Genomic DNA, 25,681 nt, shown 5'->3' with positions numbered 1-25,681 from the left:
CAAGTTACTTCTGTGCCGCCGCAGCCCGCCCGGCGCGGTGCCTCGGCGGCCTGACCCGTAGTGCCCCGTCCCCTGCGATCCGCGGCCGCCGCAGGAAAGTCGTCCGCGGATGCTGCCGCGTGGGGCTGCCCGTGCGCGCCCCGCGCAGCCGCCGCCGCCGCCTGCGCAACAAAGGGGACCCTCGGCAGCAACTCCCACCCCGCCGGGAGGAGCGTTTGTGGTCCCGGGAGAGCAACAACAGCAGCAAGAGCAACAGCCCCGTCCGGAGGTTTCTGCTTTTGTCTGCCCCGGCAAGGTGTGCGGTGCCCAGCGCCCGCACCGCGCCCCGGCTCCCCCGCTCCCGCCCGGCTTTGGGGGAACGCTGGAGACGCTCGTGTTTCTCCTCAAACTGTGTTGACAAGCGACTGTTGAAAAGGGCTGGGAAAATTACATCTCATCTCTGGTGGGGTGAAATATGAAACATGTAATCTAACGGTTCCTGAAGGAGGGGGGAGAGGGACTTCTCTCCCTCTCTCGCTGTTTTCCTGCTCCGGGCTCCTGGTTGGATAATTTGGGTTAATACTAGTGAGTGAGCCTTTTGCTGCTTCAAAGGGTATTTCAAGTTGCCGGAGCTCCTCCCCTCCGCACCGTGTGACAACAACAACTCGTCCAGCGAGCGAGCGGCGGCGGCGGCAGCAGCCAGCACTTCCCAGCTCATTTTCTCTCTGTCATTCCCCTCTCAATCTTTGATCAATGTACTTGCCAGAGAGAACCGAAGTCCTTCAAACCTCCTCCTTTTCACCTTCGTCTTTAACGTGGTGCTAGAGCAAGGACCACAAAAAGAAACTGCCCTCCCCCTCCCCTCGGCCCCAGCCCCGCCGCCCGGAGCGGACTTCTCCTCCTCCTCCTCCTCCTCCGTCCCCACTTGCGGGACACTTTGTGCGTTCTCTCTCTCACTCTGCCCCCTGCTCTCTCGCTCGCCGCAGCACCTGATCTGGGGTTATCCCCCCCTTCTTCGCCCCCCTCCTCCCTTCTCTCCTTTCCTCTTTTTTTTTTTTTTTTTAATATTTTTTTTTAAATTTTTCCCCTTTCCCCTGCGTGTGTGTGTGGGAACTTTCCCCCCTCCCCCTGCCCCCTCCGCCGTATATGTGACCATGGCCGTACCGGCTGCTTTGATCCCTCCGACCCAGCTGGTCCCCCCTCAGCCTCCGGTCTCAACTTCTGCCGCCTGCACCACCACCACCACCACCTCGTCGTCGGCCACCTCGTCGTCGGCCACCTCCTCTCCGTCTCCGTCCATCGCTCCCCCGCCGGCCGCTTCGGGGACAAACCTATTCCGGCCGGAGCCCATCGCAGCGGCGGCAGCGGCGGCGGCGGCGGCAGCGGCGGCCACAGTCACCTCCACCACCAGCGGCGGCGGCAACGGCAGCGGCGGCGGCAGCGGCGGCGGCAGCCCCAGCCTGGGCACCGGCGGCGGCGGCGGCGGCAGCAGCAGCGGCGGCGGCAGCGGCAGCACCTCCACTCCCAATGCCAGCGCGGCCAGCGCGGCCGGCAGCCTGCCCGGCAAGCCCGTGTACTCGACCCCGTCCCCGGTGGAGAACACCCCCCAGAATAACGAGTGCAAGATGGTGGATCTGAGGGGGGCCAAAGTGGCCTCCTTCACCGTGGAGGGATGCGAGCTCATCTGCCTGCCCCAGGCTTTCGACCTCTTCCTGAAGCACTTGGTGGGGGGCTTGCACACGGTCTACACCAAGCTGAAGCGGCTCGAGATCACGCCCGTGGTCTGCAACGTGGAGCAGGTCCGCATCCTGAGGGGGCTGGGGGCCATCCAGCCCGGGGTCAACCGCTGCAAACTCATCTCCAGGAAGGATTTCGAGACCCTCTACAACGACTGCACCAACGCCAGGTAAGCGCCGCAAGGCACACGCGCGCCCCGCCGGCCCCCCCGCCGCCGCCGCCGCCCCCGTCCCACCCCCGCGCGGTGCGGTCCGGGCGGGCGCTGCGCCGCTTCCCGCTGCCCCCTCCCGCGCTGCCCCGGCACCCAGCCGGCCTTATCCGCAGCCAGCGGCGCTGCTTCTTGGTGGGACGGAGGGACAGAGGGGGAAGGAGAAGGCGTGTTTGTGCCCCCCTCCCCCTGCGCCCTGCAAGTGTCGCCCTGTCATTGTCCCCTTCCCTGCCCCCCGGGCCGAGGCGTGTCGGGGGCTAGGGGTGGCCGCGGGCAGTGCAGCGCGGGAGCGGAGGGCCGGCGGGGGTGGGAAGGGGCCAGAAAGTGCTTTCTGAGCGAGTCCCCTGCTGAAGTTTATCCTTGGATGTATCTTTAAAGCGGGCAACCCTGGGAAAAAGCCGCCCGAAGGGTGCACGGGAGTGGGTGGGGAGCGGTCCTGATGGGGGGACGGCGACATAGACACTGGGGTGTCGCGTTAACTGGGATGGGGCGCGGAGCTGCCCGGGCGTCGGGCCCGTTCCGGGGCGATGGAGGCCGCTTGGCCATCAGCTGCTGTCACACATCCGAGGGGGCACGTGCACTTTTTGTGTAGGGCTGTAAGGCAGTTGCCACATGGCGAACGGGGGAGGTGGAGGGAGGGCGGGAAGACGGCGAGGAGGAGGAGGAGGTGGCAGCGGCTTTGCTGTGGGGTAGTGGGGAGAGGTGCCAGGCGGCCAGGCTTCCTCGGTGGGAGGGGTGGGGGTGTCGGTCCCCGAGGAGCAGGTGCGAGCAGCTCCAGGCCCCTGCCAGTCGGGGAGGAGGAGACGGGGGGCAGCGGGAGCGCGGCAGGGATTTGGCAAGACTGGATCCTGCTGCCGCGCAGAGTAACGCGGGCGCGGTGGCGGGGACGGCGCCGGGGGCGGGGAGCAGCGCTGCGGCTGCGGACGGTGCGGGGATATCCCCGCACCCCGAGGGCCTGGGAGACCGCGGGGGGGAGGTGAGCCCCAAACTTGCCACAACCGGGGAGGAGTGTCGGGGGGATAGAAGGAGCTGGCAAAAGAGGAAATTCCTGATGCAATAGCAGCCGCCTTTGCAACGGAGGGCGAAAGCATGGGGCTGTTATCTCTCAGTCTGTAGGTTATAGGGCTGAATCTGCTCGATAAGGAGAAGGGATCGCATAACTGCCGTGACCCCGAGATCAGAGCGGTCGGAAGCGCCTCCAGTTCCCGGGGGCTCCCCCTGCCTCGGGCGGGGGCGGGGGGCTCGGGCTCTGCCGCGCTGGAGGGGCGGCAGGAACTTCTCACGGAGGAGGTCGTGGACAAAGTCCCGATGCTACTTTCAATATACCCAAACAAACAGACCGGGCTCGTTTCACTTTCTTATTGCCAGATTTCAAGGTGCAGCAACGACCAACACGTGGGGAATTAACCCCACGCGATGCCGTGCTCCTGCCCGTCCCGTCCCGTCCCCTATGGCGGGGGGTGTGACATTCCCTCCTCCCTCCCTTCATCCCCCCCGATTCAGCAGAGGGTGCCTGGCAGTCATTAGCATAGAGCCAGGCGAAGCAGAGCACTTACTCTGCGGTAGCTGTTGCTGGATGGATTGTTGAAGTTCCTGAATATTCAGGGCAGCAGGACAAAACAGCCTGGAATAACTTCCAAGCGCTGACATAACTGTAGCTGCTCGGGTAACTCTGCTGTTGTTTCATGTGGAATCAACATGAATATTAATAGCTGCTCTTAGACAATTGTTGGGCTGGGGTTTTTGTGTGTGTGTGTCCGTGTGGTGTGTAGCTTGTAACAACTCTGCAAGAGTTCCAAGATTTGGTCCTTAAAATAAACTCATGGACGTTTTACTTTGCCACAGTCATACCGTGTGAATTTTAATTTGAACGTGTAGAATTAAGAAATACAGAAACTTTTTTTTTTTTTTTTGGAGGGGGGGAGTTGGGGGAGTATGGAGACACCAATTCCTGAACTTGGCAGGGTTATAAAAGGGTTTGGCAGCCTGGTTGTAACATGGCTTGATTATGTCAACAGCACAGAATCGGCTGTGTTTCAGCTATTCCTGAGGTCTGCTGTGTTATCATCTAGTGTAGTAGAAATTACAGTAGTGGGTTCAGAACTGAGTAGGATTTGACCCTTAAAAAGCGTAATTGTAGTAGACTTACTTATACATCCATTAAGCAAATAAATTAATGGAAAGGATATACAATAGGTATGCAAAATGTATTATTACAGTATAGACAAATAAAGCAAAGTGGGTCAGTGAGTTTTGGTCAAAATGGATGATATAATGGGAAGATAAATCTGTATTTGCTTTCTGGGTTTCCCCTCTAATACATTTAATTCTTCTTTCTTTACAAATTATTTTTAATTATTTCTGACATTACAGTAATTATGCAGGGTATTTTGATCTACTCAGTTTAGTGATTTGAGCGACCTTTCCTGACTCCCACTTACTGCATACTTTAGCTGGGTGATGTCTTTCTGTATCCCGGGTGGACACTTTACTGTTGAGATGGAAGCTGTAAGAGCCAACTCCATCCTAGCGGCTAAATTGTTATACTCATCAGATTCAAAAATTTCGAACCAGCATCTTATCACTGTTATATTTGTCTCATAATCAGCTGATGCACTCGAGTACGCTAATCCCTTTTTGGAAAGCTTCATCAAGGTTAATATGTTATTTAATCACAAAAGACATCCAAATAAAGCCATTACTTTGTTGTTCTTTAAATGGATTGAATCGTTAGTTGCCAGTTGCTGTGGAAATAATTTGTAATAACTTATTTCGAGACGGAAAAGTTTTAGATGTGTTTCACCAAAATGATACATTTTAACTGTGATATTGCTATTTAAAAAAATCAATAAAACAAAAATCAATAAAACACCAAGGGATTTTCTATTGAATGCTAAATGTAGAGGTCTGTAAAGTGAATTGGTTTCTGTGTTTATTTGTGATACTACTAATAATAACATGATACTAAAGGACCTTTTTCCAAATTAGGCTTGTGTATCAGTTCACTGGAAAAATAAGCTTCCGTTATGGAAGATGACTTTTCTTTTCTGGTCATGCTGACCTTTGCTTTTATTTTCCTCATAAAAAGCACTGGCCGCCAAACAGAAATCCAGGAAATAGCAAACTGTGCATTTAGCTTACATTCCGATTAAACGGTTTGACATTAATGGGATGCTAGAAAGCCATATGCCAAACAAATAGGGGAAGGATAAAGGCAAAACATGGAAAATATTTAGAGCTACTAGATGCCAGTCGAGTCAGGTTTCTTGAGTGTGTGGGTGCAAGAGAGTAGCGAACTGTGCACTGGATGTCACCTGCCTAGGATTAATGACCTGGAAGCTATTGATCCCAGATTGTTTCTGGTCTCTTGTGTTTTGAGCACTTGTTGTGGAATTTTGCCATGCTGGGTCCCTTTCTAGAGTTTTCCCATCGAGTTAGGCTGGCTTTGGATTGTGCCCACCCGAGTAAAGGCTAAAAGCGTGCGCTTTCTTCTGACCTCCCTTCTTGTGACCAGGATATGTTAATCTTTTCTGACATTTGAAGATGATTTTGAATGAGTTCATTGACATTAATACTTAAAGCAGGGAATTATTTGCAGCCTTTGGAAGCTATTTACAGTTTTTGGAAAACAACCTAATTGATTTTTGAGTATAAAGGGGAAAGATGCTGAACATGAAACAATTCTCTTCAAAGCCTATCTTACACGGCAGTTATTCAGTCCCTCTTTTCTAGCTTCTGCTTCTCTCAAATTATGTGGACCTACCATGTCCTTGTTTACTGAAATACTGCACGCTTGCATAGCTTTTTTTTCCATGTTTGTATTAATTAAAGGAGTTTCTCACCCAGATAGGTTAGTACAGATCACAGATACTTTAAATGAACAGGTCAGCAAGTGCAGCTGGAAGGAATGTCAAATATATAGTACCTGTGGTTTATATTGATGACCTTCCTTCTTGCCACAGATTATTAAAATATAATCAGCAGAAATGTGGAAGGCTTTACAAGCAAAGATGACTTCTGGAAGGCCAGAAGATAAATTGTAGTAACTATAAAGAAGGAGTAAAAGGTTTGGAAGTGGTTTCCTTAGACTTAAACAAAATCAAAGACTCCAGTTGCTCATAATATCAGTACTTTAATATCCATCTTACATTATGTATTTAATGGTAAATATTGTAGTTTAAAAAAGTGAGATCCTTGGACCATGCTTATTGCAACAGAACAGAACCATTTATCCCTTTAATCTGATACTTACTCGCTGGCAGTAGCAGGGTATCTGATACTTTGGAAGGGAACACTTCCCTGTGAGCGCTGGCTGCCTGTCGAGAAGGGCTGCTGATGCTGTTTCCGTGCAGGGAGGTGAGGGCCTGCTAGTGATGGGCAGGGGGACATTTCTTTCCCTGATTGCTTCACATGATCTTCCTCAAATATTCAATTTGATTAACTCCTCCTTTATCTTATAGCTATGAATATTGGTAAAGTTTTGTGTAGTTTCTTTTTTTTTTGTGGTTTTTTTTTTTTTTTTTTTGATTAAGAAATCTTTTATTGGCAGATGTAGTTTATGTAAAAAAGCAGTTTTATTGTCAGGTTTGTATCAACTTAACTTACAAGAAAGGGTTACATGGATAGCTGTGTTATTTCCTCAGACCATTGCCATCTCTGTTCAAATGCTTGGTTCAGTCTCAGGCTTCCATGCTCTTTCTAGAGCCACAGGCCCCCGCCTGGGGTTGCTGAGCCCCCTCGGCACACGGAGCAAGTGCCCCACAGTGTGTCCCTATGGGCTGCGCTGGGGGGCTGCTGCGCCCACCCAGGGCTTCTTCTCTGCCCCTCCTCAGCACTGTAAACCAAAATGCACTCCAAGCACTCTTATTTACAACTTGTCCTGCTTGGTATTCTGTAATCCAGAGTGGGTTCCGAATATTTGTTGGAAATGCTAATCCTGTTTGACTGCCATTTAGTATTTCTTCTGTTTTCCCCTGTTCCTAGATGATTCCAGATGGCTGTTTTTGCCCATCTCTGTGACTGGTCATCTAAAGTGAATTGCATACGAAGCAGAGAATTTTCATACACTGGGTTGAATTTTAATATTTTCCTTTTGAACTCCCTAATTGATATATTAAATTGTTACTGCAATCCCTGCTGGTCAGGTACAAGTAAATCTCTTTCACCATTGCCAGTGTTGCCTAGTCATGGAGGAGCTTTACAAGTTTAGCTGTAAAAATTCATTTAATGGCTGCAGGATAGCAGAGAGAGTGCATCAGAAACTACTGAGTTTTATCTAAATTGTATGAGCCAGTGAAACAAGAGTCCAAAACAGCCATGATGCCTGTCTGGTTTTAAGCAACAGGACTGGATTTAGATCCTCTTTGTTCTTTTATAAGTTAAATATGTTTTGTTTTAAAAATAACGTTTGGCGCATCTGCTTTGCATTATGAGTTAATTCCATTCATTGTTTTAAAATAGTGATTAACCTTTTGCAAATTATATACTGCACATGAACAGTAATTTTTTCAATAATCTTTAAATGTGCATGCTGTAACAGCGCCATAATGTGGACTGACATAATAGGAATTGACAGTAAATTTTTAGTTGCCTAAATATGTATTTAAATGATAGAGCTGAAGAGTCATCTGCAAAAAGCTATTATGATCCAGAGAGCTAATTCATATATAGATAATTTCTCCAGTGTGAATTAAGGAAGAATTTTGCTTTTTCCAGTATCATTTAAATTATTTTCAAAATTCCTGGAACATAAACCAAAACTCTTTATATTTAGAATCAAGATGTATTTGTGACTTGAAATGATAAAATCCAGTTTGTTTTGAGGAATAACTTTATCCTTAACCCACTATGTTCTACTTATTTATCTGATACTGTGCTCAGCTGGGGGCATCTTCTAACAAGTGCTGATGTTTCATTTCACAGGCATTGCAAATATTCAAGTGTAATCTACAAAATATGGAATCTTAGCACTGACTGTTAATAACTGTGAACTGTTTTAAACTTTTTTTTTTTTACTGAAGAAAGTGAAAAAGGGTAATAGTACATTTTCCATAGCATAAAGTAGAAACATGCTGTCACTTAATTTCATGAGAGGAAGGATCAGTTTTTGACCATCCAGTTACATCCCAGTTTGGAATTTTCCACTCTAAATCACTGATAGCGATTAGCTGGGAAACTACACTGGGGAAGAATAAGTCTGTAAATACTGAATACTTGCATTCCCCTCTGTGAATTTCCGTAGGTCTTTTCTTGAGATGGGATGTTGGACCAAACGGACCCTGAGCAGTAGTTCAGGATACATCCACCAAAACTAATGAAACTGCTTGCATGAGTTGCAACTGAGCAAATGGATCACAAAATGTATTTTAGTTACCTTGGTTTAAACAATGTTTTGTGATAATTGCATCCTCCTATGGCAGATCGATTAATATATACAATACAATTTGCAGAACTGAATGGAAAGATCTTCTAAATCGTGTGTATCAAAACACTTTATTAGTTATAAGTAGAAACTTTCTGAAATAATACAAGCTTTTTTTGTTAGTGTTCATGTAATTATGCTTTTGATACAATAAAATATTCCAAAATTTTTATTGTGCGCTCCTGAGAACACTCATGTGGGTAACACTTAGCATAACTTTCTGTTCATTATTCTGTTTAAAGGCACCCTGTTCACTCCAAAACTAATTTACTTCAGATATTTTCTTTGCATTCCACATAATTTGCATCTTTGTCATGAAGAAGAAAGCTATTTCAGTATCAAAAAGAAATATATTTTTTGTTACAGATATCAAACAGTGGGATTTTGTGGCCATTGGAAGGCTGAAGTTAGCCATAGTCCAGGAACAATGGAGCAGATGCAATTAAAATTTGCCAGTACACCTTGCCACACTGACGGGATGTTTTTTTCCATTAAAATAAGCAGATGTTTTGGTAACAAAATTTTACTCATCCTTAGAATTTATAGAATTAATCTCTGAATTGGCCAAATGGCTAAATTATGCCTAAATTCCTTTTGATCCAAAACAAGCTCAGGTTCAAGCAAAGCTTTCAGACTAGTTTTCTTATTCACATTATAATACTGTGTGCTACTCAATACACTGAAAAAAGCACACCTTAGCTGTTAAGACGTATTTTTCTACATTCATTTTGTTCCTTAAATTGTATGACTGAATGAGAGGGCACAGTAGGTGTGCATACAGATTACCTGACTGACAAAATAACAAGAGTTGTGTACTGGAGTTGGATGGGGCTGGGAGAAGGGAAGAATGGGAGTACGTGGGACTGCTGCACATGCTTTAGCATAATTGACAGCTGAAATATACTTGTAACATTACGATGCCATGATTGAAGTTCATAACTCTGAATGTTCATGTCAGAGCACTTGTTAATGATGCTGTACTGAGAACAGGTAACAGGTATTTTGCATGTGGAGTAAAAGTTGTTTGGGACATGTCTCTCAGCATATGCTTGTATTTACAAATTGCTGTACAATATAAACTATTTTTGAATTTTACTTTTGGGAAATGATTTGCTTTTTCATGTTACGTGAAATGATTGTAAGGAATCAAAAAGAAAGCAGTTATATAAAGTAAATTATAAAGGAAACAGGCAATACATATATATTTTATGACTATTTAATAATATCCTTTTTAGCCTTGCTTTCATGTTGTTCTCATACTTACTAATGATTTATTTTTTTTTAAAGAGCTAGATCATGATTTTATACATGGGACAGAAAAAAAAATTGCTTTCAGGTGTTAGATACTGTATTTTTAAGAGAAGTACAAACACATGTTACATTTTTATAAGTGATAAATCTAGTCAGGGTTTATTGATACTTTGAGCATTCCTTAAAAAAAAAAACATTACTAAAGCTATTATTTTTGAGTTACTCTTTTACAAATGTGGTAAAAATATAAACTTAATACTTTAATTGGTTTTATATCCTGTTTTAATGGATGACAGTGTTATCTGTCTTTATGAAGCATATAATTTGTTTTCAGTCTCTTGGCTTGCTGTAGAAACCTTTCTTTGTTGGACAAGGTCACCTGTAGGACTTAGTTATTTACATTAAATAACTATGCTGTGGTTTTAAACCATATGTGTAACTGTAAGGATGCAGGTAGTCCTGTTGCTCTCAGTAGATTACATGTGTCTTTTAAACCAAGCATATGCAAAATATATTTGGAAGTGCTATAAAAGAATCAGTTGACATCTTAGGTAGGAAGCTGGATTGCTGTATACTTTCTTTCATTTTCAGGGACAGTTTGAAAGCATTGAAAGAATGCTTGACGTTTCATGTCCTGTAAATTAATGCTTGTTGCATAAAATAGATTCATGATGCATTTTTTAATGCATTATGCATTTAATGCAGTCTTAGTGTTTTTGTGAGCATTCTTTCGTATTAATTAATTTTAGGAAATCAAGGCAATATCTTTTCAGGAATTAGTATCAGAATTTGGTACAACCTGTGGCTTCATACCCTCTGCTGGGATTTTTTGTATTCAATTTTGTAGTACAGATGCAGCCTATCCCATTTTGAAGGGAATACATGCTTCCAAGATGTATGCCGTGGTTGTCACTTTTCACATTTTAGTGTTGATTCTTACTGGTAGTTTGCTGGGAAGGAAGTGAAACCATTTTCCAATTATCTTCTGTTTCCTAAACAGAGATTTACTGCATGGGAGGAATAAAATACCTCAGGTGGTATTAAATATATAATATGGACTAATACAAGTGAAAAGTCATATGTTCTCTTTTTTTGTGTTTTTTTTTTTTTTTTTTTTTGTTTGTTTGTTTGTTTTGTTTTAATATATTTCGCTCAGCTTGTTAGAACAGTTTTGACACTGTAGGTGACATATAGGATTTTGTAAGTTCTCTGTGTCTGTGTCTACCAGTAAAGCCTAATTTCATGATTCTGGTGCAAGTTATGTTGTCTTTTGTTCTAATAAAAGCAGGATTGCTTGGTTTTGGTTTGTTATGGATGTTTTTTAAGCTGATACTCATAGCTTTTAACAGGCCTGGTTAAAAAATATACATTAAATGGTAATAAAATATTTTGTCTTACATTACTGGGCATTATAGATGGTTTGTGATTCTACTGGTTCCCTTTGAAAGGAATTTGCTGCTGAAATATAATGTTAAAAATGACAGTAGTAGAAAAAGAAGCTCCTGCTACAGTAAGTTACAGTTTAACATATAGCTGTGTATAAAATACAGTTTTGAGAAGCTATGAGACAAATGTATTAGAAATACTAATTTACCAGCATGTAGCTGTTTCAGGAGCCCACATGCAAATCATGTAAGAAAGGAGTCATGGCATTTCCTGGGGAGGGCATCAGTGAGGTTTTTAGTTAACATGTTTGGGGGATAGCCACAGCTGTTGAATTGGCTTGAGGCCACCTCAAGGTACAACAGGTGGGACATCACTAAGAATTGATAAACTTTCAACAGATTTTATTGTTCAGAGCTCCTCTGGCACCATCTTAATAGAGTGGCGGAAAGGGTGGATTTTATCTTGAGAAGAAGCAGCCCACTGCCGTAGTTTGTACATGTCAGGTTTACGCACTGAGAAGGCAGTTTGCTCAAACACCCTGAATTTCTTTGTTATCCTTCCTCTGCTCTTTGAATCTGTTTAGTCAACCCAGAAGACGTGTGGTGCCACACAGAGGGATTTGTTGCTCAGCTCAGTGGTCAGACTCAACCCATTATCATTCCGGCCTCATTGCAGTGAAAGTCAGACTCTGGGACACAGTGGATGGGATGTGGTGTTAAAAAGAGTAATTTCAGGTTGTTCCTGAAGGAGTGGAGCCTCCACTGCCTTCAGCTCTCTGCTGCTGATCCTGTGCTGCTAATGCAGGTCTGCCAAGCAGAGGTTTCATCTTTTCTGGTGACCCCTTCTGTGATTTTGTCTTGTTGCGTCTTATTTTACATGTCTTATTACTTAAATTAGGACAATACAGTGTTATCATGAGAGGCAATAAAATAATAGTTATGAAATGCCTGTGCTCAGAAATATTCTAAAGTATGACTATGTGAGTAGAACATTTTGACATTAAAGGAAAGAAGAATGTCCTTAGTTAAAACTGCTGGGCATTGTTAAGTGGTAAGTTCGCCTGCTTTTTGCCAGCCAATGAGAGAAAAGGAATTTTTTTTAGAGGTGAAAATGCAGAGCCAGCTAGTTCTAAATACTATTTTGTGAAATTGTGTTTCACCCGTGTAAGTAGTTTTCTGTGTGGAGGGTGTGCTCTGAACAGGATAGGTCTATCTTTGCAGCTTGGCTAATCGTTTCCTTTCAGAAATCCAGAACGCATGCAGATTTGAACTTGTAGCCAGGAAAAAGTGCTGCCATGCTTCAAATTGCCAAAGGACCTCAGGGGACAGAAACTTGACCTGGTTTTATGAAACCATAGAATTACATTTATACAAGTTACCCCATGGGAAAAGAATGAACTGATCCCAATTCATTTCTAAATTCTGGGGCCTTACGGGTCACATTTGAATTTTCTCCTACACCTGTTTTTCTACTAAATTTTTCTGAGGACATTTTTAGAAACTTACTTTACATTAGGTATGGGTCAAGTGCCTAATATTTAACAGTTCAGTATTCTAATTCTTTAAAATGTGTAATGGTTTCTCAATATAGTTAAGCTGCAAAAAGTTTAAATTATAGAATTTGTTTGGTATGGACTAAATCCTCAAACCTTGAACCCTCCTCTGTGTTTAGTAACTTAGGCTTTGTTTTCCTGCATGTGAAATAGAGGAGGCAGTGACTGTAGTCAGTACATGTTGTATGGGCTGTAGAGAAGAGAACAGCTCTGCAGATACTGGGCTACTCACCTGGAACATGGCTGTGGCTCGAGGTTCAAAAGGTGACAATGGGACAGTTCACAAGAAGACTCCCAAGACTCCATTCTTCCTTTCTCATCCCCTTAGTTAGACTAAAAATTTGCGATTTGGGAAATCTTGGTTCATCTTTCCTCATTTTGGAATCAATTAAAATAATGAGTAGGTGCTCCCATAGCATTCCTCCTTTGGTCCTTTGGTTTGAGCCAGAAGCCTAAATACCCTAGGGTGAGTGATTACCTCTCTCTGGTGAGGTGGTATGGTGTTTATGCTGCCCAAGTGTTCCTGCTGGTGTATTGCCAAGTTGGACTATGCCAACTAAGTTGAAATAGTGGGCCCTAAGGACATGGAAGGGTTCCTTAGTTCAAACACTTAGAGGATTATATTAAAATTAGAATTAGCTTGCATTTTGATTTATTTAACAAACTGAGTGTTCTGTTCAGCTTGAGTTTGCTTCAGCAGTTACTATCCCACAGAGGCTCTGCAAACCTTCCAGGCTTTGCTTTCACCTTCTTTTCCTATTCTCAGTCAGTCTTTCCGATCCTTGAAATATATTTTCATTGCTGAAATTGGCATTAAGTGCCTGCATAAGTCTACCTGTTTCTAGTGTACAAGTGACAGATTTGGATACTACTAATCTAGTATAGGTGCTTTTGTCTTTAACGCCATCTTAACACTCCGGATCGACTGAACAGCTCAGCTGATGATTCCTGGCTGTAGGCTTTCAGTGGATGTGGCAGAGGAGGCTAGTTCTGAGTTTGTAGTCCCTTTTTTGGCTTGGGCAAAAAGGATGGGTAGGTGAGAAATGGATATATAAGGGTGTTATCAAGACAAGTAAGAGGGTGCTTATTTACTCTGGTTGTTTGTTTTTCATACCGGTGAATTTTTCTGCTCAGTTTGTATTAAGCCATTCATGACTTTGTCAGTCTGGATAATCAAACAGTTTCATGAGGCATCATTGTAGGGACATTATCAAAGGCTGCTATTGTTTTGACTGGCAAAGTGAAAGGCAAGTCTTCTGAATGGTGATCACTTATCACCATTATGTATTTATTATAAATGTGTACATTGTGTCCCATCAACAGGTTTGACTGCTATGTGGTGCTGATATCCTAAGTGGGATAGAGGGGGGGAATATTTTTTTCCAAGACACAAAGAATGGTTTTGTTCCAACATGACTTTTAATGGAAGGTAGAGATGTCCAGTTGCATTTAGGGGCTTAAAGAGTTTTCTTATTTGCTTGACTTTTCCTTTGTAGTTCTGTTGTTCTTAAGTTGGATAGAAGATTTCTTTGCATTTTATTGTATCCAGAGTAAGTTTAGATCAGACTAGTCTAAGGCTTTTAACTTACCAATAAAATGTTCTGGCTGCTTTCTGATTTTGGTAGCAAATAAGGGAAATTAAATTAAATTTAAGATCACCTATAGGTGGCAATAAATTCTTCATTGTGATTGAAATGTTTGTCTTAAATTCTCTTTGCATCTAAACTAGAGAGGAAAAAAATCCCTTTGTTATCTTTTTGATCATAGAACAGCAACTCAGAATGAAGGAACAAATTCAGATCTTTGAAAATTCAAACTCTTCCTTTCTCTTTCCTCTTCTCCTTGTTACTTTGTTCTCCTCACATGCCTTTCTGACTTTGGAAGCAAAAGAAGATGAAAATTTGCAATTCTTCATGGAAGCTGTATTTTATGAGGCACCGTGAAAACTTCAGATACAGAGGATGCTTAGTGGAAGCAGTTGCTAACCCTAGCAGTAGCAGTAGGGACAAGAGCCCTGAGGCTATGGGGCTGGGAACATGCTGAAGAGTAGCATCGTGAAGAGGCAGAAGTGAAAGGCTGGTTGACAGCATGTTAAAGCAAATTTATCCGGTGTTGCTGTCACATGCGGCCTTACAAGTTTACATATGTATGATCAAATTTTCAGTCTTTGGATCACAACTGTGTCCTTTCTCTTCGTTAAGTAGGGCTATGTTTAGAGTAGTGCCTGGGAAAGCAAGCAAGAAGAAATAACCTTTACTTTAGAGTTTGATGTTGGGTGAGATTCTTACGGCAGTGATGTTAAATGAGAATGGAAAAATTATTTTTTTTGTAATACACTTAATCTGAAAATTCTTAGCTATGCTTTGTATGGTTCTAAGTTTATTTCAGAAGTATACAGCCGTAATTCCCAAGTTACTTCCTATTTTTCCATATCCTGTGTGCAGCAATGAATATAGTCACTATGATATTGGGTTGTACATAGAAATTTGAATCCTGCGAGCAGGAAGCTTTGGTTTGTGTAAGGAGTCCTGTTACCTGTAGCATCTCAGCTGGCTGATTTACAGTAATAGAATTATGCAGGTCCTTAAATATTATCTGTATTGGTACTCAGATAGCATAGCTAGCAGAGTTTTCATAAGCTGGAGTTTCACAGACGGCGACAACCGAGTGTGGGAGCGATCAAAGAACATTATTTGTAATCAAAATGTGAGTTAGGTGTTATAAAACAACTGGTGGGTGCTTGTGTGCATGTGAAATTTGCTTACACGAGAAATACCACTGATTTAAATGAGAGCATTCAAGTGACGAAAACAGGTTCAACGTGAGAATGTTTAGAAGATGGTGACCTTAGAAACGAACAGTCGTCTTTGTAAGTATTCAAAGGGGGGTTATTAAAACTTAAAGCTGAGAGTTGGCGTTTGAAGGCAGAAGCAGCTAGAGAGGTGTTCGGGGAGCTCACCTGCCAGATAATAATGCGCTTTAATGATGCTGGTTAACTCTGCATCAACTTTCTCATACTCGTTTTTGGGGCGTATGGGGGAAGGGATGGGAGGGAGGGTGAGAGAGGGACGGTGACAGCAAGGCTGTTTGTTTTTCCCGAAAGTTGTTTGTGATTTCAGGTACTCATGGGAAATCTCTTGATCAGATTCACATCTGTTCCTGTCAAAGTGGGTGCTAAGATACCGGTCACCCAGCAACCATGTCCAAGAGGGAATTGGGCCGATAATAACTTCAAAAAGGAATGACAGATGCTAGATTAGGATGAAAGACAAAACGCATGAAAAATGAGCTTGTTAGAATAAAAAAATTGTTCAAGCACCTTCATGCAAATTAAATGAATATTGAACATTTGCATGCAGTAATTTCTACTTTTTCTGTTGATTGAGAGGAAATAAAGACGGTACATATAAAAACATAAATGTAATTTTTTTTTTTTTTTTTGCACCAATTAACATACAAAGCAGTATCTTTCTTCTAAAAATGAGATTAGCCACCTGGGTGCTTGGCTGTATCCCACATATGTCACAATATTTTTGTAATGTGTATGCTTCTGTTGAAGAAACACCTTATCTAATTCTTTGTAGCAAAACAAACAAGGAAGCAACCTTATATTAATTTTAAAATACTTTTGGTTAGCATCTTTCTATTTTTTTTCAGCTGCGGTTTTCAGAGCTGAATTATTTCCTGCTGTCCTTGAATTCAATCGGTATAATGTGCATTAATAAAAGATCACATGAGTTCAGACCAAATGCTAAGGTTTCCTATTGACTGGTCAAACAATACATATTTTAAAACACCATGTCTGTTGGGGTAACATGAAGAAGAAATAGTCACTTTTCCATGCCTATGCATTAAGATAATTTAAATAATCTAACAGTTTTATTATTGAAATGTTCATATAACAATCAGAATTTGGAAAAAAATGATAAAATGTTCTGACTGAGAAAGGACTCTGTGTCTTGGTTTAGCAATGTCTAATGTGGTCACGTACAGAAATTGATTTTCTTCAGAAATTAATTAATTTTTCATATCGCCCTAAGCTGCAGTTAAAAAGAGTGCATACTTGTCTGTTTTTTCCAGAAATATTGCCTAATCATATTAATACCATTGCCCCAAGGATGAAAAGATAATTGTACAAATGCATTTGGAAATATGTATCACTGAGTATTTATGATTAAATTATGCAAATGACCCAGCTCTCATCCTTTCCAGACCCAGATTGTCTAATTAGGATTGATATGCTGAATAGATGTTCCAGAATTTGAATACAAGCATGTCCAAAGAGCAGAAAATTGGAAATGACAAGGCTGAAATGCTAAGAAAAGTGTCTTTCCCTTTTATACTTTACTAATGTGGTGTTAGCAGTTGCAGTTTTTCCTTTGGCTATATTGTGTGACTCATGTGTCCTACAAGAAATAAGTCAGGAAAGAAAAATCAACTTTCATAAATAGCTTTACTTTGCTCTGGACTTATTTTTCTTTAAAAGTCTCCTAGCAGTTCCTCACCCCTTTAAAACTTTGTATCCTTCATGTTAAAATAATGATACCACATAAATTACTTCTTAATTTGGAGCACTGTTGTTTGTAGCTTGTCTCCAGGTGCCAGCTGCCAGTGCTAGATATTTAGCTTGTAAGCTTCTCATGTATTCAGATGAGATTTACACACCTAACAATTTTAAGTTTGGTGAGGTTTTTCTGGGGGTTCTTATTTTATTTGAATTCACAATTCCTTAATGTAACCGCCTCTTTTTTTTTTTTTTTTTTTAAAGATGAGAACCAATATCTCATTAAGCTTGTTTGTAGACATTCTGAGTTGGAATAATAGCTATCAGCAGTCTACAGCATTTAAATCCTTCTTCTTCAGTGGACTGTTTGTTCATTTATCGCTCTTGGGAAGCTGGGAGAAGAGCCTGGTGAGGAGCAAGGAGGAGTAGTGAACTGTCAGTACTTCAGCCATTGTTAGCAGCGGGAGTCGCTCCCTCTGAACTCTGTTGGCTCCTGCTACCCATCTGCAGGATGATGGATTGCTATGTTTAATACATTTCAGCTTTTGTCTGTCATAGTGTGGATAGACAGTGCTATCAATGATTTCAACAGTGATTAGAGCGCTCGTTGTACCCACTGCTATTGGGCAGGCACCTCCCAGGAATGTCTGATGTGGGAACTCCTTGGTACTCTCTCCACGCGGATGACTTGCTCGGCTAACTTGAGGTGGTTTTAAACACCTACTAAAGACCACTGGGAATTACTAAATCTGCACAGCCCCCCTGCAACAAAATTCAGACACTTCTACAAATGGTCTGGTACCAACCTAACTCAGAGGAAGAATGTCTTGTGCTTTCGATAGGTGAGGATGGGAGCAGGGATGAATTCGGTGGGTGTGATGGGAGCAGCGCTTGGCCCATCTGTAGTTCAGTGTTTAGCTAGTGGTGATACGGGCGGAGTGCAAGGACTGCGTTGAAGCAATGAGATACAACATGACATGTGTCATACGAGGATTTGCTAAGCCATGGGTGCTTTGTGATTCACGAGTCCACAGGCTGAATGATTTCAGCCACCAGAGAAGTCACTGTACACCAGCACAACATATGCCCTGAAGTATCTTCTAATAATTATAAAATGGTGCAGGTGACATATAAATTGGAAAAAAGAAGATAATCATGTTATGGACATTACTTTAGACAAGTGGATGTATATTGTTTTCATTACTCTCATGGTAATTTTCCACTCTTAGTAAAAAGGTATTATTCAAAATCTTGTGTGAAACAGTATTGTATTAGAATCAAAAAGATAACTATGCAAGCTAAAGCATATAATACTGGCATTAGAAGATACTTAACCCAGTTTTCTTGTTTTGGACCATTGCCCACCATGATAGTCCAGGCTGAGGGATAACTTTCACTTCATTTTGAACTGAGGGAGGAAGGGAAGTTAAATCAGAAGATATTACTCATCCTTGATTTAGCTTTCTTAGTAGATAATTTAATTTACAGAACCAGAAGAATGAGTAACTACTAAAAACTACCATTAGCAAAAGTGGTAGACAGGCTTAAATGTGTTTTCTTTACCCCTATTTCACTCTATATTCACTTGACTGTGGCATTATTTGCTTTTTAAAAATTTCTTTCCCTTTAATTATAGCAGAGTTCAATTTCTGCAGCTCTGCTTATAGGCAGTAGTTTGTAATTTCTCTGTTGTGCTTGCTGGAAATCTGAGCTCAACAGCATGGTCACTGGATGCCATTTTTATTCCTTTTAAAGATGATCCAGGCAGTGGCAATGCTCGTAGGGAGGAGTGTTCATGATAATTAAAAGCTGGGGCTTACCTTTAAAAAAAATATTGGCAATTTGCCTGGGAGAAAATTCTGTCTTCAGTCACCATTTTTAATCTACTTGGCTGTTGGGAGTTATCTTCACTTTAAGAGTTGTCTGGTTTTAAAAGTTGTCTGGATGTTGAAATAGTTTCTTTGACATTGTTCCTAAGTGCTCACTTGCCATATATGATGATCAGAGGATCTGAGGGCTCTGTGAAAGAGTATCAGTAATAAGGTGGGAATAATCTTGACATTTACAGCTGTCAGCTTTCCTCAATTTAGGCTCCCTTCGTTACCAGTGCGTGGCAGTTAAACAAGGAAACTTGAGGCATGCTTTACAAATTTAAGAGAAATTAAAAAACTTAATATATGTTTATAAATAAACAGATTTAAACATAAGCAAGTTTAACATTTAAACCTTTACTGATATTTTTTCTCCTTTAAAATAAATGGCATTTGGCTAGGGGGTTGTTCTTTTGCAGAGATCAATATCTGGAGCATTCATACAGAGAGGAAATAACAGCAACTTGAAAGTTAATGAAAAGCAAGTATTAAATAAATCCATGTATTACTTGGTGATGTGTTAATAAATGTATTACATAAATATGATAGGTAAAAGAATCAGATAAATGGTTCCATAAGCAGATAAAAAGTATTTGTTGTTTATATTCCTTCTGTAGAGGCAAGGCTGTGATTTACAGCCTTTTTTGATAGCAGGACTGGTTTAGATAATTTTGTCTCTCTTCTGTTTCCTCCAGGCACCCTGATTGCACTCCTGTACAGTCGTGTGTGACCATTTTCGGCACAGGATCAGGTCTAGGTTGAAAATGCTGTCTGCTTTCCCCTCTCCTTTCTCCCCTTCATTATTATTTTTATTAATCCTCATCTGTTTTGGGAAAACAGTTCACCCTGTGTTTTCATCAGCAGTTGTGCTGCTACAAGTGAACGAGTGATGGGGACAGAAATGAATGTTGGGGGTAGGGGAAACCAATTTTATGTATTGTCATCCTGTCTTGCCATGAAATTTTCCTGCATCCTAAAGGCAGTGCCCTGAGCCTAGCCGGGAAAATGAGCTGTGGATTACACAGTGGTTTTAACACTGTATTTAAAAGGAGGAAACAGGAGGGGGGGTAGCTGTAATGAAGGGAGGAGTAAAAGAAAGAAAGAAAACTGCATGAAAGCAGTGGAAGCCACCTTCCTCTCTTTCAGAACTCTGGTTTACTAAATCTTGGCAAGCTGGCCTGCTGTGTATTGCAAAACAAATGGGGTGGGTGTCTGAGGTAGAGCATTGATTTCATCCTTTGGATGCTCCCTCTGGCCATGTTCTGGTGGCAGGGAAAGGTGAGACACGGGTGCGGACCATCCTCCATGCCCTGCATATCTTGGCTTGTTCCGGGAGAGAAGCCCACTTGTTACAGAACATCCTCTACTCTCTGGGAGGTGCTGCACAGTGGAAGAACTCTGGAACTTAGGTTGAGCCTAAGTCTCTGCTGCTGGAGTGAAAGCCCTAAATTACTCTCTTTTTTGAGTGGACTTGTGTCGGGCATGCCTCTTGCTTTTTTGGGGACTATTTTTTCCCTGTTAGTGGCCTAACATTAGTATAGAAAGCATCTCCTATAGCTATGCAGGATCAGACGGTGTCACTTAGACCTCTGGGTTCTGATACAGTATTAAATTACTGACTTCTGTTTTACTGTGAGGACCTAGTTCACAATACTCCTGCCAAATGTTAATGATGATGGAAATATTCTACCGTCTGTAAAAAAAGATAGCCTGTGTAGCATTTTCGACAAGCTATGTCAATAAAATTATATTAGTTTGCACTTCTTTAGGAATACTCTATTCTTCTAGCTGTTTTAAATACCAGTTGGTTTCTTCAGCGGCTTTTTGCAGATGTGAGGGAAACACGTCTGAAGCTACAAGATCCTTGTCTACCCAGAAACAGTGGGAAACTCAAGATTTCCCTGAGTAGGCATGGTTTTAGCAAAACTTCACTCTGTTCAGAATGGTCTGACTTCACTGTAAAGTAGGTTCCTCTGTGCTAATCCTCTTGGAATGCAGCAATTATCACCTACCGTATAGGTGTTAAGTGCTGAATTTCAAAGGGATTATCACTTTCCTCCTTCAGTGGCTAAGCTAGAAGAGAAAAGTTGTTAGTGCTTCTAAAGGGGAGGGAAGAGGGGAAGAAAAGAAATCTCTCCTGTTTTCTTTCTGTGGTTGCCTTCAGTCTGGCTAAAGCAGAGCAAGCTGGGTTTTGCTATAGCTAGTTACTTTGAGTCTGGCCTTCAGGAATTCTGAAGGCATTTGTTTCCATCTGCCCTCCCCGCTCCCCCCCCCCCCCCCCCCCCGCCCGCAGTACCCTTCTTTTGTGGAAAGAGGCAATGACAACAGCCATTCAGAACAAAAATCGAAAATTAGGTAGGTGGACAAAATTATATAGGAAAACCAAAGTTCTCTATATCCTTACACTGTGTTTTCATAATCTGGAAACTTTTGTCAAGTTAATTTGACAACAGTCTGTAGAAGTTGGTATCTTTTCAGTCTAAAGAGATACTTGATGGCCTTATTGGTGTTGCAGACAGAGCACTGGAAATTATCAGAAGACTATTTTTGTGCATATGCTCTTTCGGCGTACCTTTTCTTTAACTGACATACCAGTATTTTGTTTGACCACTAGCTCTATCCACGATACAGACCATACTGATTTCAGGTGGTTGTTGGATAAAGTGGGATTAGTGTCTCTGAACCCCCCTTCCCCTTTTTCATATCCATGGCTAAGGATCTCTCGTACGTGGCTACTTCTGTACGTGCTGGCTCCTGAAACCTTCCCCTTGAGTGAACTATTTTCTGAGTATATAATGGGCAAGGAAAGCAGGGCAGAACTCTGATCACCCGGCAGTGCACCCTGGAGACCGTGCAGCAGCAGCAGGCAGTGTGAACTAAATGGGGAATGGTAGTTAGGGGGAGGGCATTCACATCCGGGGAAGGATTTAAGATGTTGTAACAGATAGAAGTAGCTAGTAATGGGGCAAGAAAGGGTTGCCTTATGGAGAAGTCTTACTCCTGAAGCTGCAAAATAACCAAAAGAGGCTTTTAGAGAAGAAGGCAGGATTTGGAGTTGTACTGATGTGAATAGAAGGTTTCGTGGAGGGAGGGATGTAGAACACTGCGTTGAAAGATTGGCTTCTAGCCTGTTGTTTTTATTTTCACTATCACTTCTTTGGGATGAAGAATGATAACTTCTGTCAGAAGCATTTGGTCTAGAGCTGGATTTCTCAGAGCTAAGAATTTAAGAGTTGTAGTGCTGGAAATAGGGTTAAAAACATTGCAGTTTCTTCACAGTCAAATCAGAAATTAATGAATTTCCAGAATTAAGCTGTATCACAGTGTTTAAATAGCATTTTCTGGGAATTGCCACAGAACATTTCAATAAATTATGAAAATTTTCTTCTACTAAATTTTTTAGATATTATACATAGTGCACTAAATAGCAGTATATAGAATATCTATATAGTATATAGAATATCTAGTGTACCTTGTTGCTTGTAGAATTGGTTCCTATTATAAGAATTTGTAAGATACATACAATCAATCCATTTTTTTTTTTTTTGGAAAGAAAAGAAGTTGTGGTTCAGTTCTACAGCTTGCAATATTTTCCTGGGAATAACAATCTTCTCCTTAAATGTGAAACAATTTGGCAGAAGAACACACTCTGCTAAACTTAGAAAGTTGTAAAAATGAGTATTCTTAATTTTTAATGGATTTCTGAAATATTAATTATTTTAGTCCATTTTTGATGTCAGTAATGGTTTGTAGACTTTATGGGGCATTTTGAACTGTAAGGGGCTTAACTGCTTAACATTCTGTATCAAGATGGTAATATTATATACCACCAAATGTCCACAGTGGAGAGAAGGTACTTTGTATTGCTGGAAGGGATGTTCTTTAAGGTCTGCTGTGCATGCAAAGAAGGCAGTATTTATGTTGGTAGGGTTTCAACATGGGCTTGATGCCAAGCCACAATAAGACACAGCTACTTTTTTAGGAAGTTAAGGAGTACCTTACCATGGTAGGGTGTCCCATTATTTGACTTGTGAATTCTGGCATTTTCCCTACTCTGATAGCATTATAACTTGTATACATCTTATATGGAATTTCATGCTGTAGAAATAACAACTTCAGGATGAAAATATCAGGGCATTTTAAAGTAACACATTTCTGCCATTTGTTTTGCTGCCTCTTTAGTGTAATGAACCCCATACTAAAGAACTACAGCTCCTCCCTTGTTGGCAAGATTTATGATAATGTCTTGCTGTTTTTGTAAATTATGTAACACACACTGTTCTTCCTTTGTTATATAGTGAAATTTAGTAGGTTGTTTTAATTGTTTGATTGATTTTGTTTTTTCCCTTTGGCATTTGTCTACACTGAAATGTCTGAGATTTACTAAGATGAACAATCGAGAAGAATGTCTTTTGTCTGAATTTCTGAAGATGTCAGGAGGTTTAGGAATGTTTGTGATAAGTCTTTTCTTTTGTGAAGTCTAGAATTGGGTACGCCACCCAGTATGAAAGGTGTTGAGCGCTGCTCTATCTTTTAAAAACATCAGCACATTTTTTAAAAGGAACAAATGCCACTTTTTCACATAGTACTGAATATTCAGGAGCTTTTAGTGGTTCATATTTATTGTTGCAATGTTAATAACGTTTTAAACACTCTGTTACATGAGATACCTAGAATATAGATTGCTTTCGTCTTTATGGTGCAGTGAATGTGGAAGCAATAGCAAGATGTCCGTGGACTTACCTTCTGCCTGAAACAAATATATTCCTTAGAAATCCCAGTACCCATTTACTAAAACACTTACATTACCTGCCACACATGATGATCGGGAATGTAAAAGAGTTAACAGGTGAATCTCCACCTTCCTGCATTGTCAGTGAAACTGCATTTTTTGTAACTCTTTCAGGTAGAGGCGAGAGACTTGACCAAAAATGGCTCAACCACTCTGTTTCCATTTTGTAAGGGACTTGAAAAATAGTCAGGTACAAAGCTGTCATATTTTAGAATATTTTATGTTTTTTTTCCTTACCTAATTTTGTTTACTTACTTAGGTATACCAAATACGCTTCTTGTTCAAAGGCTAATTCTGGGGTTGTATTTTTGAAAAACATGCCTGTAATTCTCTAGCTGCTGTGTATAGACTTAAAGGGGATTTCATGGCTGAGACTGAACAGCCCAGGTCTGCATTTTCTAGCTTTTTTTTTTCCTGACAGGTCAATGTTAAAACACTACCCAAGCAACTGCTCCTCAGAAGCTTTCAAAGAGAAGCTGAATTTATGTTAATTTCAATATATCCTGCATTTAAAATGATCAAGCCCCTGTCAGGATTACTGGTCACTGAAATTATGAATTATTTTAATGAAAAGTCTGAATATACATAGTTGCCACATTTTACACTCGTAGAAACCATGTATACTTTTTACTGCCATGACCCCCTTCCCCCCCTGAAGTTGTGTTTCTCATTGAATGCTTTAAGTTTCTTTACTGATTTAGTATTTTCTGTGACTGCAAGCAGGACTTTGGGTGAAAATATGGAGATTTGGCCTTTGGCCTCCAAATTGAACTACATAAGAACACACTTATTGAGCTTCCATAATGTATATTTAATTACAAAAGTTATTTGGCTGTTTGGGTTTTTTTCTTTAATTCTACTTCTAGGAAACCCTTTCCACTCCTTTTATATGTGTAGGTATAGAGGGGGAGAGAGATTTAAGTCAATAAAGTTATCATTACTATCTTTCACTATTGCTGTTACTATTGTGATTATTATTTTATTATCACTATTCTGAGATGATGGTTCGTGTTTTGAAAGAATGAGTTCTTTAAGGTATGGTAGCTGTAAGAATTGTAGTTATCTCAGATTCCAGTTTAAATAATGTTTTTGTCTGTACTTGTAGCCATTGTTGAAAATACATGTTGTAAGAAAGATAAATATTAAACCTCCAGTACAGTTTAGTGAATAATTCTGCAGGTTCATGATTGCTCTTGAAAATCTAGATAGAATCTTGATAGTTGGTTTTAATAGACATCTTTTTTTTTGCCACTGTAGATCTGTGCCCACAGACCTGCTCATGAAACAACTCACAATCGAATGCTTCTTTTTATTTTGAACATAATTATGTCGTATTTTAGTTACTGCTCTGGAAATGTCTCATATTTGCAAATCTGTTTCCAGAAGAATAGATTCATGTCTAAATTAGCTTGTATTTGAGGCTCTTACTAGTTTCAAAGAGCTTTATTACAGTTGTATCTCTGCTAGCTATTTTTTTTAAGACTTTGAAATGCTTTTGTCTTACCAAGTGCCGTTCTCTGATATCTTATAAGCCATTTGAAATGGAGCATGCGGTTTAGATCAGCTACAATGAATTTCCTTGGATAAGCAAGTGTTCCTGTGAATCTTAAAATACTCTTTACTCTGCCTTTTGTGGTTCTACTGCCATTTTTTCTCAAGATTATCAGAACAGAAATAATTGCTTCCATCCCTCAAACCCTTAAAGATGTTTGAGTTCAAGTATGAAAGCAGTTCAAAAGAGAATTTATCTATGCATACTCTTAATCATTCATATCAAAATATTCCCCTTAAAAATTTGACAAGGAGCTCCAAATATTTTCCCGCATCTTAATTCAGATAACTGCAAATGTAAAATAAAATGTGATTATTATTTTTGCAAGCTAAAAAATAATTTTCACTAATAAGTTTCTGAACTATGAAAGACTTCTAATTGGTATTTTTAAGTTTAAATTTGGTAATTAATTTTTAAGGTATTTAATA

General features: G+C 41.0%; 1 protein-coding gene across 6 annotated transcripts in view; it reads left to right on the top strand.

Annotated features, from left to right (window-relative positions):
- The first annotated feature begins 207 nt into the window (after nt 1–207).
- Nucleotides 208–25,681, top strand: part of DACH1 (dachshund family transcription factor 1) — a 359,657-nt gene continuing 334,183 nt past the window's right edge. For 2 of the 6 annotated variants that reach the window (XM_048295555.1, XM_048295557.1), the window contains exon 1: nt 208–1,885. In XM_048295555.1, coding sequence (XP_048151512.1) covers nt 1,134–1,885 — 752 coding nt within the window. In that variant the 5' untranslated portion in view covers nt 208–1,133. The remainder of the gene's footprint in view (nt 1,886–25,681) is intronic. The other 4 variants (XM_048295559.1, XM_048295560.1, XM_048295556.1 and 1 more) reach the window with 3 other exon arrangements.

This window comes from Corvus hawaiiensis, chromosome 2, assembly GCF_020740725.1.
Source record: "Corvus hawaiiensis isolate bCorHaw1 chromosome 2, bCorHaw1.pri.cur, whole genome shotgun sequence".
Classification (NCBI taxonomy): domain Eukaryota; kingdom Metazoa; phylum Chordata; class Aves; order Passeriformes; family Corvidae; genus Corvus; species Corvus hawaiiensis.
This window is presented reverse-complemented; position numbering and strand designations above follow the sequence as displayed.